Source organism: Podarcis bocagei (genome assembly GCF_964188305.1).
Source record: "Podarcis bocagei genome assembly, chromosome: 8".
NCBI lineage: Eukaryota > Metazoa > Chordata > Lepidosauria > Squamata > Lacertidae > Podarcis > Podarcis bocagei.
The window spans coordinates 73,890,668-73,902,930 of NC_138133.1; the positions used below are offsets into that span (position 1 = coordinate 73,890,668).

General features: G+C 41.9%; 1 protein-coding gene across 4 annotated transcripts in view; it reads right to left on the reverse strand.

Annotated features, from left to right (window-relative positions):
- CSMD3 (CUB and Sushi multiple domains 3) overlaps nucleotides 1-12,263 on the reverse strand; it is a 607,508-nt gene that overhangs the window by 35,453 nt on the left and 559,792 nt on the right. For all 4 annotated transcript variants that reach the window (XM_081204227.1, XM_081204230.1, XM_081204229.1 and 1 more), the window contains 4 exons: nucleotides 10,000-10,179; nucleotides 8,759-8,932; nucleotides 1,380-1,553; nucleotides 970-1,043 (listed from right to left, as the gene is read on the reverse strand). In XM_081204227.1, coding sequence (XP_081060353.1) covers nucleotides 970-1,043; nucleotides 1,380-1,553; nucleotides 8,759-8,932; nucleotides 10,000-10,179 — 602 coding nt within the window. The remainder of the gene's footprint in view (nucleotides 1-969; nucleotides 1,044-1,379; nucleotides 1,554-8,758; nucleotides 8,933-9,999; nucleotides 10,180-12,263) is intronic.

The following is a 12,263-nucleotide window of genomic DNA, read 5'->3' on the forward strand; positions in this document are numbered from 1 at the left end:
GCATTACTGCCATAGCATTCAAGCCTTTATGAGCACTTTCTAATGCAGAATTTTATGCATTACAATATAGTACAAATCAATGCAAATTCTGCGAGAACCATGGCCTTGGTTTTTTTCTATACTTAATGATAGCATGGTGACATGTTTGCATTATATCAGTTTAGCTCCGGAGCAATTAGAATCTCTCTTTATGAGATTTTATTTCTGTGAACAAATATGGAGGTCTTTCATGTTTAATGGGATTTCTTTTTTCATTTGCACATCTAAAAAGAAAACTTCCACAGTATGTTTCCAAACAGCATGAGATTGGCTACTCTTGTATTTCTATTAAACGGGGGCAAAGTATTCTACTCTAAAAATGGGTCACAAACATGTTATGAAAATATTTGTTTAAACTTAAAATTTGAAAAAGTATGGGTGACAGTAAAAGATCCTATAAACTGAAATTGCCATTCAGTCACATAGATTTGAGCATGATATATTGAAACCCATAGATCATCAGAAGTAATAACATACCAACATAATAAATCAGGGGGGGGGGAGCTCATATAAATTGTGAGTTTCCACAGGGTTGGAGGATCCATAATCCCACTACTGCACTTTTGGGTTGTTAATAATGTCAATAAAATTTAGAGAGAAAATAAAATAAAAATTGAATGATATATAAAACTCACTAAAATGATAAAGCTCTGGGCTCAAAGATTTCCAGACTTTCACATAACTGATCAGTTTCAGACCACAGTAGAGCCATCCTTGCTCATTTTCCCAGACTCATTATGCTTATGTGGCAACAAAACAAAAATAAAGAAAATATTGTAGCATTTTAAGAAATGTGAAACAAGGGACGAGAATTAGCAAGGCACAACTAACAACTTTTCAGACATTGCTGACAAACGTTTGGTAAAGCAGGAGTGGTTCTCAACAGACCACAGTTGTTGAATGAAATGTAAATTCATCTGTCACTCCTACCTGATAGCCAAATGTATTGTTTTGTGAACCATGACGGGGTACTCCAGGGTTATCACAGGCTGTACGGGTGGGTTCTAAGTCAAGGAGAAAATTGTAAAAGTAAAGGACTTGTTAAATTCATAATGGTTTGCAACCAAATTCATGCATTCATTTTCAAAACTGTCCACATTTAAACTGAGGTGCTCAAACACTATTCTCAAAACTGATTAATGCAACTTAATTGGTAGTATACAGAAGCATATTCAAGCAAATATTCAGTACTCTACCCTTGGGAGCCAGTCTGCAGGAATCAAAACCCTTTGCTACACAAGTAGATGTTGTGGATTGCGCCCAGACAAAATGGGCCCATGAGTGAAAAGTGTAAAGAAAGGAGAAGAGCATGCAACAAATTTGGGCAGGTCCCACTGTACCTATGCAACGAGGAGATGATCCACTCCATGTACCATCTGCTTGACATATCCGAGTACTAGAACCAACCAGCACAAATGGGAGATTACAGCTGAAAGAGACTTCTGACTGATAAATGAAACTCTTGCCTTCCCGTTTGCCTTGACCAGGTACTCCTGGGTCACCACAAAACTTTGCTGTGGAGAAGAAAAAAGAAATACATGGAAAATATGTTGATAGTTATTGCTTCCAAACTCATTGGATTAATTTGTTTGGAGATGTAGAATGGCAGCACAAGGTTTCCTACTCTGTCTCCTTCGCTGCTCCATTATGTGATGTGGAATTTTAGAGAGCAGAATCATGCAACTGCAGAGTTGAAACGACCCCTAAGGGTCATTGAACCCAATCCCCTGTAATGAAGGAATGACAGCTATAGAATCCCTGACAGCTATAGAATCCCCAACATCTGTTAAGACCTAGTTCTGCAAAATGTTAAGGTCATCTTCAATCCTCATTCTAATTTCTGAAGTATTAGCTACCCGTTCCAGCTTCCTGTCATATGCATCCTTGATGAACATCCGCTAAATGCATTTATCCAAGTCATAAATGTTGAACCCAGGTGATAACTTTGCAGCACTCCGCTTGGTACTTTTTCCTCGGGCTAATGAGGGACCATTGGTTAGCACAGTTAACTATCTACAAATCCAGGGGTTTTTTTCAGCTACAACTCACTGGATCTCAGTACTGCCACCTCTCAGTTGCACACCATTGCCCTTATAAAAGAACAAGGGAGGTGTTCGTGGTGAGTTCCTGCACCTCTTTTTCTAGAAAAACAGCAAATCCACCTAACAATAACATATTTTAGCCCACTATTCATGTGCATGAATTTTATTATTTCGGTCACAGACCAGTTCCAGCCCACATACAATATCAAGGAAGTCATAAAACATGATAGGGATACATTTGAATTTGCAATTAGGTATAACAGGAACAATGCAGATATAGCAACAGTTTAAAAATATATAAATCAAAACTTAGTCACTAACATATAACCTAAAATTATCATTTAAGGCCTTAATCATTATGATAACACAGCTTGTTCCCTAAGTTTTATGGCAATCACACAGAATTTGGCTACCCTTAACGTGATCTCAGGATCCTTGTCCTCTACCAGGGATTTTAGACATTGAAGTTCAGATTCATTTGGAGATTTTTGCATAGCAGGGGTAATAAATATAGAGCTTATATCCCCGTAGAAACGGCAGTGTAACAAGGCACAAGAGACAGTTTCTACCTCCATCAAGCCGCAGGGGCAGACTCGTTCCGCGTATGGTTTACCCTCGATTCTGCCCTGCAATAAGGCAGATGGCAGCACGTTGAATCTAGTGAGGGTAAATGACCATCTGTATTTAGGTATTTGTGATTTTGACAAATAATTTGCTGGGGTAAATCCTCTCCCATCTATCCATGTGCATGTACATACGCACAGCAAAGAGTTAGACTCATGTGCGCTTCATATCTGGATGTCAAGAGCTACTAAGTATGCGTAGTTATTATGCAGAGGGTTCAAAGTTGTTGTGTTTTTATTTATTACTGCTCCTTTGTATTAATAAGAACCCAAACCTTCAAAAACAAATTTTGAAACATTCCTCACACAAATAAATAATCTAATTCATAGCATTCTGGGAGTTGGGTTATTTTTTCCAGGAAGAATTTGTGGAGGAACATCATTCATCTTTCCTCTCTCTCCTTCTTCAGCCTTTCCCCAGCTATATGCTATTGTTGGATGCTTAGTAACTCCCTGTCTGAATAGGTAACCATGGAAACTAGACACCATAGCAATTCACATCACTCTTATTTTTCCCTAGAATACGGAGGTATGCAAAAGAAACATTACCATTTGTAGCAGACCAAGTTCTGGGGTTTTTCTCTTTTCCCCAACAGAAGTTTGCACTTCACTAATTACCAAAGCAACCTGACCATGTGTGAAAGTGATAATTAATAACACTTCTATCTTATGCCGCAATTAACTGGGGAGGCAGTGCAGAATGCAACCAAACTGTGGCAGATATCCTCTCTGATGCAGGGATATAGTTGAGTGACAGGAAATAATTCTTCAACTCAAAGGAAGCCAAGGATGCAAAAATAGGAGACTGCTGAAAATACACTGGTTTATTTCAGATTATTCCATGCAGAGTAGCCCCAGGGATGCAGCCACATGAATGACATAATGTCTAACATGGCATGCCCATGGATGCAGCCATTAAGTCACAGCAGCAATCTGCATGATGGGGATGGCTGAAAAATATACCATCACATTCACATGAATCACCATAGGATGCCACTAGTATCTGTGGATTTGAAAGGTTAAGACATCACCTCTCTCCATAATGCTGGACACCCAGCTTGGCTATTGAGAACACAAATGCACCTTCACTTTTGACTTCTCACCCATAATACTATGAAGACAGACTTGGAAGAAAAGTTGAGGACTTTTACTTGTGTGCTTGAATGTACCACAGCTGAAAGGCTGAGGATTTGTAACAGTAGATTTATAGATAAATATAAATTGTTCCATTGGAATAAAACTGGGAACTAGAACAATAATTATAGCTGCTTGGTAGACCACATGCTTTACATGCAAAAGCTCCCAAATTCACCCCCCCCCCATCTTGAGGTAGGACAGAGAAGTCACCTATCTGAAACTCTGAAGCCTTGCTACCCGTCAGGGTAGTTCAGTTTTGAACTAGACAGACCAATGGTCTGACTCAATACAGAACATAATCCTTTAATCCTATAATAAGACAGTGAGCTGGGTAATTAGGAAGTGCTGAATTGTGTGACAAGTAGTCACAAGTTAGACAAGCTACTGTTTCCCACTTTGATTGATTCTTGAGCAATTTTGAGCAATAGTGCATATTGCTATATAATTAGGCAAATAAAAAGCAAGACATATAGCCAGTGATTTTTTTTTCTTAAAAAAGAATGTTTAGGGCTACTGTCATTTTCTTACTCATATTGAAATACTGTCCCTCAATGAGGCCAAACTTAGATTGATAAAATGTTTAGGGGTATGCGTACCCCCAGAAAAAAAGCACTGCATATAGAAGTAAGTTCTGAATAGATGCCTGCAAAATCTTTATTGAAGAGTAAAGTTACAAGCTAACCCCTGGATACAACAATATAATGAACTGCATCCTTAGAGACTTCGTGTAACGCAAGATATCCCTCCCCAAAGATTCCTAAGTAAGCTTAAGAGTAATGTGATAAGAGGACCAGTCCCCTTGTGAATCAGTAACTAGTGAAAGCAGAGGTTAGGAGTAAATTCGCAGAGCTCCGATGAGAAGGCTTCCATGCAATATTAGGACCACCTACACATACATGCATTGGCCTCACATACAGGTTTCCCCTGAATCTGCTAAGAAGGCAATAGTGCATATTGTGAGAATATGCGCAAAAATTGATTAGGGATTCTAGCCTAAGATTGCAATCTAAGAAGCAGAGCAGTCCCATTTGCCCCTCTTCCTGCCCAACACACAGAGACAGAGGCTCTTATGTCTAAATAAGAAACAGATATTTATTCAAGCCAGTAACACTACGGGGGTGACCATTTTGTGTGGGGGTTCCATCCCTGGCATAAGCCTGCCCCGTTCCACCCCTGTTCTCTTCTCCTCCAGGTCCCAAAGGTCCCGCAGGTTGGCGGTTGCGCATCAATTGGACACAAACAAAATGGTCACTGCCTGTATTGTCTTGGCAGCAGACACAGAGTTTGGGAATCAGATTTTGGGAATTCAGGAGATCAGTATTCAGGCAAGACATTCAGAACTGGACAGAAGCGATAAAGATGTCTCAACACAAAGGCAGATTTAGTGGAACATGACCGGTTTGGTCACACCAGGCACAGAGCCTTGGGGGTGCCACAACTATTCTTTATAACTGACAGAGAGATGCAGGGTGTGGGTGTCTGTTGCTGAATCTTGGCATCACACAGGGCACCGCTGAAGACCCCAAGATCCGCCACCACTCAATCGTTTTTATGCTCTGTCTGCCAAACTTTGAAAGATGAGGCATGGCACCCTCACTTGCTTTCTTTGGAAGAATATTGGGGTTGTAACACCTCTGAGGTGTTTGAGTCTGTGGTTCTAGGTGATAATACTTCACCCTCTTGTTCAGGTTCCTGATCACTTGCTGCTGCCTCTAGAGCAGTGGTTCTCAACCTGTGGGTCCCCAGATGTTGTTGGACTACAACTCCCATCATTCCTGACCACTGGCCATGCTGGATAGGAATAATGGGAGTTGTAGTCCAACAACATTTGGGGACCTACAGGTTGAGAACCACTGCTCTAGAGTTTCCTTTCCCCACCTTGCCTACCCCTAGCCCAGCCCAGGCTCCACTGAGATTCTCTGCTCTATTAGGAGGTTGTGGGGGGTGGGGTTTGGAGCCAGCATCTCTCCTCCATCTTCTGAACTGGCTGAAGTTGAGGCAGGAAGAGTCCCCACTTTGATTTCTCCAGCTCTGGTTCCCACCAATCAGCCTCCCCTCCATCTCTTCCTCCTTCTGCATCAAGGCTTTGCCAACACAAGCCCAGTCTTGACAGCACTGTGGGGTTCATGATCTCACTGTTGCCAGGAGACTACTTCTAGGTTAAATAGCTTGGGATTCCAACTTAACTTGCATGAGTCATTGGGTGTAATGAATTCAGTGGGACTCCACTTTTCAGGGAAGATGCATAGGATCCATCAGTGCAGCGCTCCAAATATGTACCAAATAGCCTCAAAGTCTTGGCTGAATCACATCAGGTTGCCCATATGGTCCTATTAGTACTTTCCCTGGCACAATACATAGAGAGCATTTGCAATGTTCTTTCGCTGGCACAATACATAGAGAGCTACATTTCTCAGGTAATCAAATCCACTGCAGTTATTTTGTGTTTTTTTTTAAAAGGTTAGTGGTGTGTTGTTGTTTTTTTTAAAAAAGAAGAAAAATCAATGCATGAAACACAGTGTAAAGAGCCAGCATACATTTGTTATTGTAATGAAATCTGGAGCGGTGCAAAATCCATCAATGTCAGCAATTTTATGATAATAAAAATTTCTGTATAAAACAGGTAATTTAATATAATATTGGAACAAAAAGTCCAATTGTCAGAGACAAAGCCTGAAGTCTCTTCTGTACTCCTGGCAGGCCCAGTCCTTATTGATGTCAGCCAGAGTGTTGCCTGAGTAGAGTGCTGGTTCAAACTTACTTCTGGTGGCACTTTTGTCATATTTGACAAGATTGCTTTACCAGTGCAAAATAAGAGACAAAACACTGCCATTGATTCCTCTTCTGTGTCTATGTTCTCCTTGGAAACTGGAATACTCACAGTTTACAGAAACAAGAGGTAAAGATGTTTTTGTCTCAAGCTAACAAACAAAAAACATCATTCTGAGTCAGCTCTCCCTTCCACCAGCCAGGGCCAGCTTCAGGTTATAGTCCTTGGCAAAGGTCCCATAGGTCACTCCACTGATGGAGACACCACTTAGACCTTATTCAATTACCCAACATAGAGCATTGTCCCAGAAATTATACAACATAAATGGTACCACTTAGTCACCTAGTGGAGTCCACTAAAAATATATACAGTGGTACCTTAGGTTAAGAACTTAATTCGTTCTGGAGGTCTGTTCTTAACCTGAAACTGTTCTTAACTTGAGGTACTACTTTAGCTAATGGGGCCTGCACTGCCACAGCGCCGCCGCCACGTGATTTCTGTTCTCATCCTGAAGCAAAGTTCTTAACCCGAGGTACTATTTCTGGGTTAGCAGAGTCTGTAACCTGAAGTGTCTGTAACCCAAGGTACCACTGTATAAATAAAGACATGACTGAGGTAAAAGCAGTAAAATGGAAAAAAAGAAGAAAGAAAGAAAACCAAAGATCCCAAACAAACAACTTAAAAAGCAGTCCTAAGTTTAGCAAGCCAGCAGAGTTGCCCCATCTCAAACTCTGAGCTGGCCTGAGTCTGGTAGAGGGAAAATAAGTATTTAAAATGGAGTTTGACATGGATTGGGACGCAGGTGGTGCTGTGTTCCAAATCACTCAGCCTCTTGAGCTTGCAGATCATAAGGTCGAGGGTTCAAATCCGCCTGACAGGTTGAGCTCCCATTGCTCTGTTCCAGCTCCTGTCAGCTTAGCAGTTTGAAAGCATACCAGTGCAAGTAGATAAATAGGTACCACTCCAGCAGGAATGTAAATGGCATTTCCATGTGCTCTGGCACTCGTCTCGGGGTTCTGTGCACCAGAGTGGTTTAGTCATGCTGGCCACATGACCTGGAAAGCTGTCCATGCACAAATGCCAGTTCCCTTGGCCTGAAAGCAGAGATGAGTGCCGCGCCCCATAGTCAAATTCAACTGGACTTAAGCGTCCAAGGATCCTTTACCTTTTACCTTTCTCTGACATACCCCACACTTTGGGCTAGTACAAGTCCCACTGTGTTGCCAGATCACATGACTCAGCTGAAAAATGGTTGAAATAGGTGGACATTTAGGTGGACTTTGTCCTGCTCTGTCCCCAAAACACCCCTTTTGGAATTTATGCCACTGTATATTCTGTTGGTTCACATTCCAGTGGTTGAGTCAGCATAGCTCCAGCTCAGCACATGAGTCATCTATTCAAATTCACTCATCTTGGAGGATACGGGGCTTTGAATGAGCTCAGAAACAGAAATGGGGGGTAGCGGGGTGGGGACAATGGCGGAGATTCATGCTCTGGCAACGAGGGGCAGAGAGCAGGTGGGGGCGGGGCTGGTGTGTGTCCTGAGGCGGGGCATGCCGCATGCAGTGTGGGCGGGGGCCAGCAGTGATGGCACCCTACCAGCGTCGCGCTGCCAGGGGTGGTGTGCTCCCCCCACAGTCCTCTTCCTCTGCCAGTGGGTGGGGACAGTTTGCTGGAAGAGGTAAGCTTTAAGCCGCCAGTGAAACATGAATGCGAAAGGAGCTCATTTAAGCTCTCAGGGCAGTGAAGTCCACACATGTAATGCTTCCATGAGGGATGGGGGCTTTAGTATCAACCATTTCTCAGAAGGCAAGGGCATGAACAAAAGAGCTATACCTGCTGGGTTCAGGAGAAGGACAGATTCATATGGCGAAAAAACACATTGTGGATCTGAGATGAGGGACCTCTGTTCCTCCAGATGTTGCTGAACTCTAATTCCTATCAGTTTCAGTCAGCACAGTCAAAGGTCAGAGGTCAAGGAGGTTGCAGTTCAACATCTGGAGGGCCGGAAGGTCCCCATCCCTTATCTATGCATCTACCTACTGGCACATTATCAAAATGTGTTGGTTTAAAAAAAGAGAGATTTTTTTTTTAAAAAAAATGGCATAACTCTCAGAATAAAATGTAATAATTAAAGAGCTACTTACGTAAGCACTGAGGTACTTCTCCACTCCATGTTCCATTCCCAACACAGGTCAAAACAGCCGGAAAAGATAGTTCATAGCCAGGAGAACAGACATAGCTAATACTAAATCCCCAGTCAAAATTTGTCCCTTCTTGCCTTCCATTAGAAATCTGGGGTGGAGTTGGACAGGTAACAGCTGTAAAAACATTTAGAGTCATTAGGAACAGCACCTGCAAATGTCCCCAGTGTCTTTAGTTGGTAGGAGAACCATATGTGCCAATTTAACATTTTTGGAGCACAGTATAATTTTTTTGGGTAGTATCACTACTGGAATAACCACATTTCCTTGAGAGTTATTTCATGAAACACCTTGCTTACTCCTTCTCATAGCTTAATATATGTGATGCTGAGTGATGAATCTTGACAACAAAAGGTAATTTGGAAAGGTGTTAAAGAAACGAAATTAAGGATCTGTCACACACACATACAAAACTCCACACATTTGAATTCACTGCATAACTCAGTGCTGCATTTCATAAATCTCTTCTTTGCTTTCTTTCTTTAAAAGGAAATGACCTTTCAATATTATTAATTGTTTTTAGCTACCATGTCAGTAGAGGCTTAGATCCTAAGTTAACTTAAGGGATTCACAGAAGGAAAGTGTTCCATGCCACATGCAGCATCCTAGATCATCGATAAGCCTCTTTGGAGGGTAAGGGTGTCCTCCTGAACAATATTGGTGTGGAGGGAGAAGGAAGAACTGCTGCAAATTGGGTGGACTTTCACCTTCATTTGGGTGATTCTGCCCACCTTCAATGTGTCATCAAACTTTGGTCAGGAGGGTCCCTTAATCCTTTGGAGAGGCATTTTGGGTAGCTGATGTAATCAAGTGCTTTACCAATAAAGAACTAAACTTCCGATTGCATGTCCTCATTGTATAGGAGCTAGATGTGCTCAGGACATAGAAATGGGTCCAGAATCTGCTGGAAAGTGGCACGTCCAGTGGCTTCTTCAGAAACACTTTGACCCTATTGGAAACTATAACTCCAGTCCTGATTCCAACTGTCTCAAAATCCATCTCATGCATACTCACCAGCAATAGATATTTTGTTTTGTACTTTTGGTTGATGCCTGGGACCGCAGAAAGGAAGAGACTGTGCAGATCGCAGTACACAGCCAGTTTACTGAATGAGTATGCTGTACCAAAACAAACCATTAGAGAGAACTGCACAAGAAACATTCTGCAAATAAAAAAAATTATACCTTTACATGCTGGGAGCATTCCACTCCATGTGCCATTAGTGGTGCAAGTACGAATCTGGGAGCTGTTGGATTCCATGGTGTACCCAGGCTGGCACATATAGGTAACGTTTTGTCCAACAACGTTATCATCACCGTATCTCAGTCCATTGGCTGGTATACCTGGATCCCCACAACTGATTACTGTGAGAAAATGAGTTAAATAACAGGTAATATAGGGGCAAGGAATGCAGATGGAAATATTTCTTTTTGGAAGGTGGTAGAATGGTAAAATCAATCATTTATTAAGGGAACAATCGAAACCCAAAATCTGCTGGGAGTTAGGATCTGATGGATCCCTGGTTCAGCTGGCTGGTTCCTGATGCATCTGGGCTATACTGACACAAGACCCCCATTCCAGATAATATGGCATCCTCATCCTGCCAGAGATAGGACATAGCCAGTTGAGCAAAGAGTGGTGGAGCTTACGGTGATGTAAGTATCCCCCCAAAATCAGCATTCTAGGGGAGTAGTGGTGGAGGGACTGGGCAGGGAGACTTGTGCCAGATTCTAACGCCATTCAGCTCACTCACACAACCTGGCAACCTGGTGGGATTTATGTTGGCAAACAGAATAGTGCAAATAAGCTCTATATTAAAGGCTTATTCTCCCTCTGCTAGGCTTAGGCTGCCTCAGCTAGCAAGAGCTGTGCTGCTGAACTGACTGTGCAGTAGGGACCACCGTATAGCACGCCAAAGGCCATGACAAACCTGCAGCAACAGTACCAATGAAACAATACAGATCATACATCCATAATATGAGCCAACATCCATGAATTTGCTAGAGACACCAACAAACTCAGATCTAGCTTAGTTGAACCTCTCAATCACCAAAACAATTTATAGTGATTTTATCTAATTCTTTATTCCTGATTCCCCCACCACCACCTCAAGCCAGTACATGAAGAACCACTCTATGTGTTATGAAGTTATTATTGCCCCTGAAAAGAAACCAAACCATTTCTGCAGAGGGGTACCTGCTTGCTGGTGTGAGGAAAGGTTTCAGAAAGCAATCTCTTGGGACTCCATTATAAGGGACAGGCTAACAGATAATGAGTGATGTCTTCCACCTGAGATTGACCACAAATGCAAAGTCTGCCTGCGTACATGACCTTGTTGTATCAGCCATCCAAGACTGCAGTGGACATCACTTGCAAAAGCAGCTCAATGAAAGCATTTCCTAAGGAAGCTGGGGAGAGTTTGGTCAGAAAACTAGCTCTAAAATGCTCTGTTCTCAAGAGTGGATACCAAAGGGGAAATTGGGTGTTTCTAATTAGTTCCAGGTCCCTTTTGGATTCTATCCAGAAGAGCTAATCCCTTATTCAAGGTCAAAGCAGAGCTCAGTTCTGGAAAATAGTAATAGTCTAAAACATATTGACAAGCTGCTTTCCAGAGATGTTTATCACTCAATTCCATAGACCACAGAGCAAGAAAATGCTCAATAGGAATAGTGGCAATTTAAAAAATATACTTTAACTGAGCACAGTCTGTGCTTGCCTTAATTGTTGGCCACCTGGATTCTGTACAAAGAAGAGCTGCTGATGGTAAAAAGATGGTAAAGCTTCTGAAAAAAATTATTCTGCAGAGTTTCCAAAATTTTAATGGAGTTCAAATCAGAACTCCAGATTTCAACACCATAGAGTATTTCAGTAAGCAAATTACTATCAAATATCTTTAGGACAGGTTCAGTCAGCTGCCCACCCTCACTATGAAAGAAATATTATAAAGATATCAGGTGGTATCCAAATAATTGATCCCATCAATGTAAGAATCTTTGCTTTGCAACAGAACTCTCTATCCTTTCTGCTTGTGTGTCCCCTCCCCCATTTATTTATTTATTTATTTATTTCAACAATTTAAATACCACTCAACTGCAATCATCTCTGTGTGTCGCACAAGAAATACTATACCAAAAGAGAGAGAGAGAGAAAATAAGTTAAAACTATAAAATGAGATTCAATTGAAATGCTGCTGGAATAACAATAATAAAAGTACCGTATTTTTCGCTCCATAAGACACACTTTTTTCCTCCTAAAAAGTAAGGGGAAATGTCTGTGTGTCTTATGGAGCAAATGTGTGGTCGATCGCTGGCTCCCTTTCTGGCCCCGCCCCCTTGCCCAGGCCTCCATTGTTGAATGTTCTGCAGACGGAGGCTGTTTGTTTCCCCAGTGACATGTGACCGGCTGATTAGATTATCTGTCTGGAAACTGTAGAAACGGCTCCCTTTCC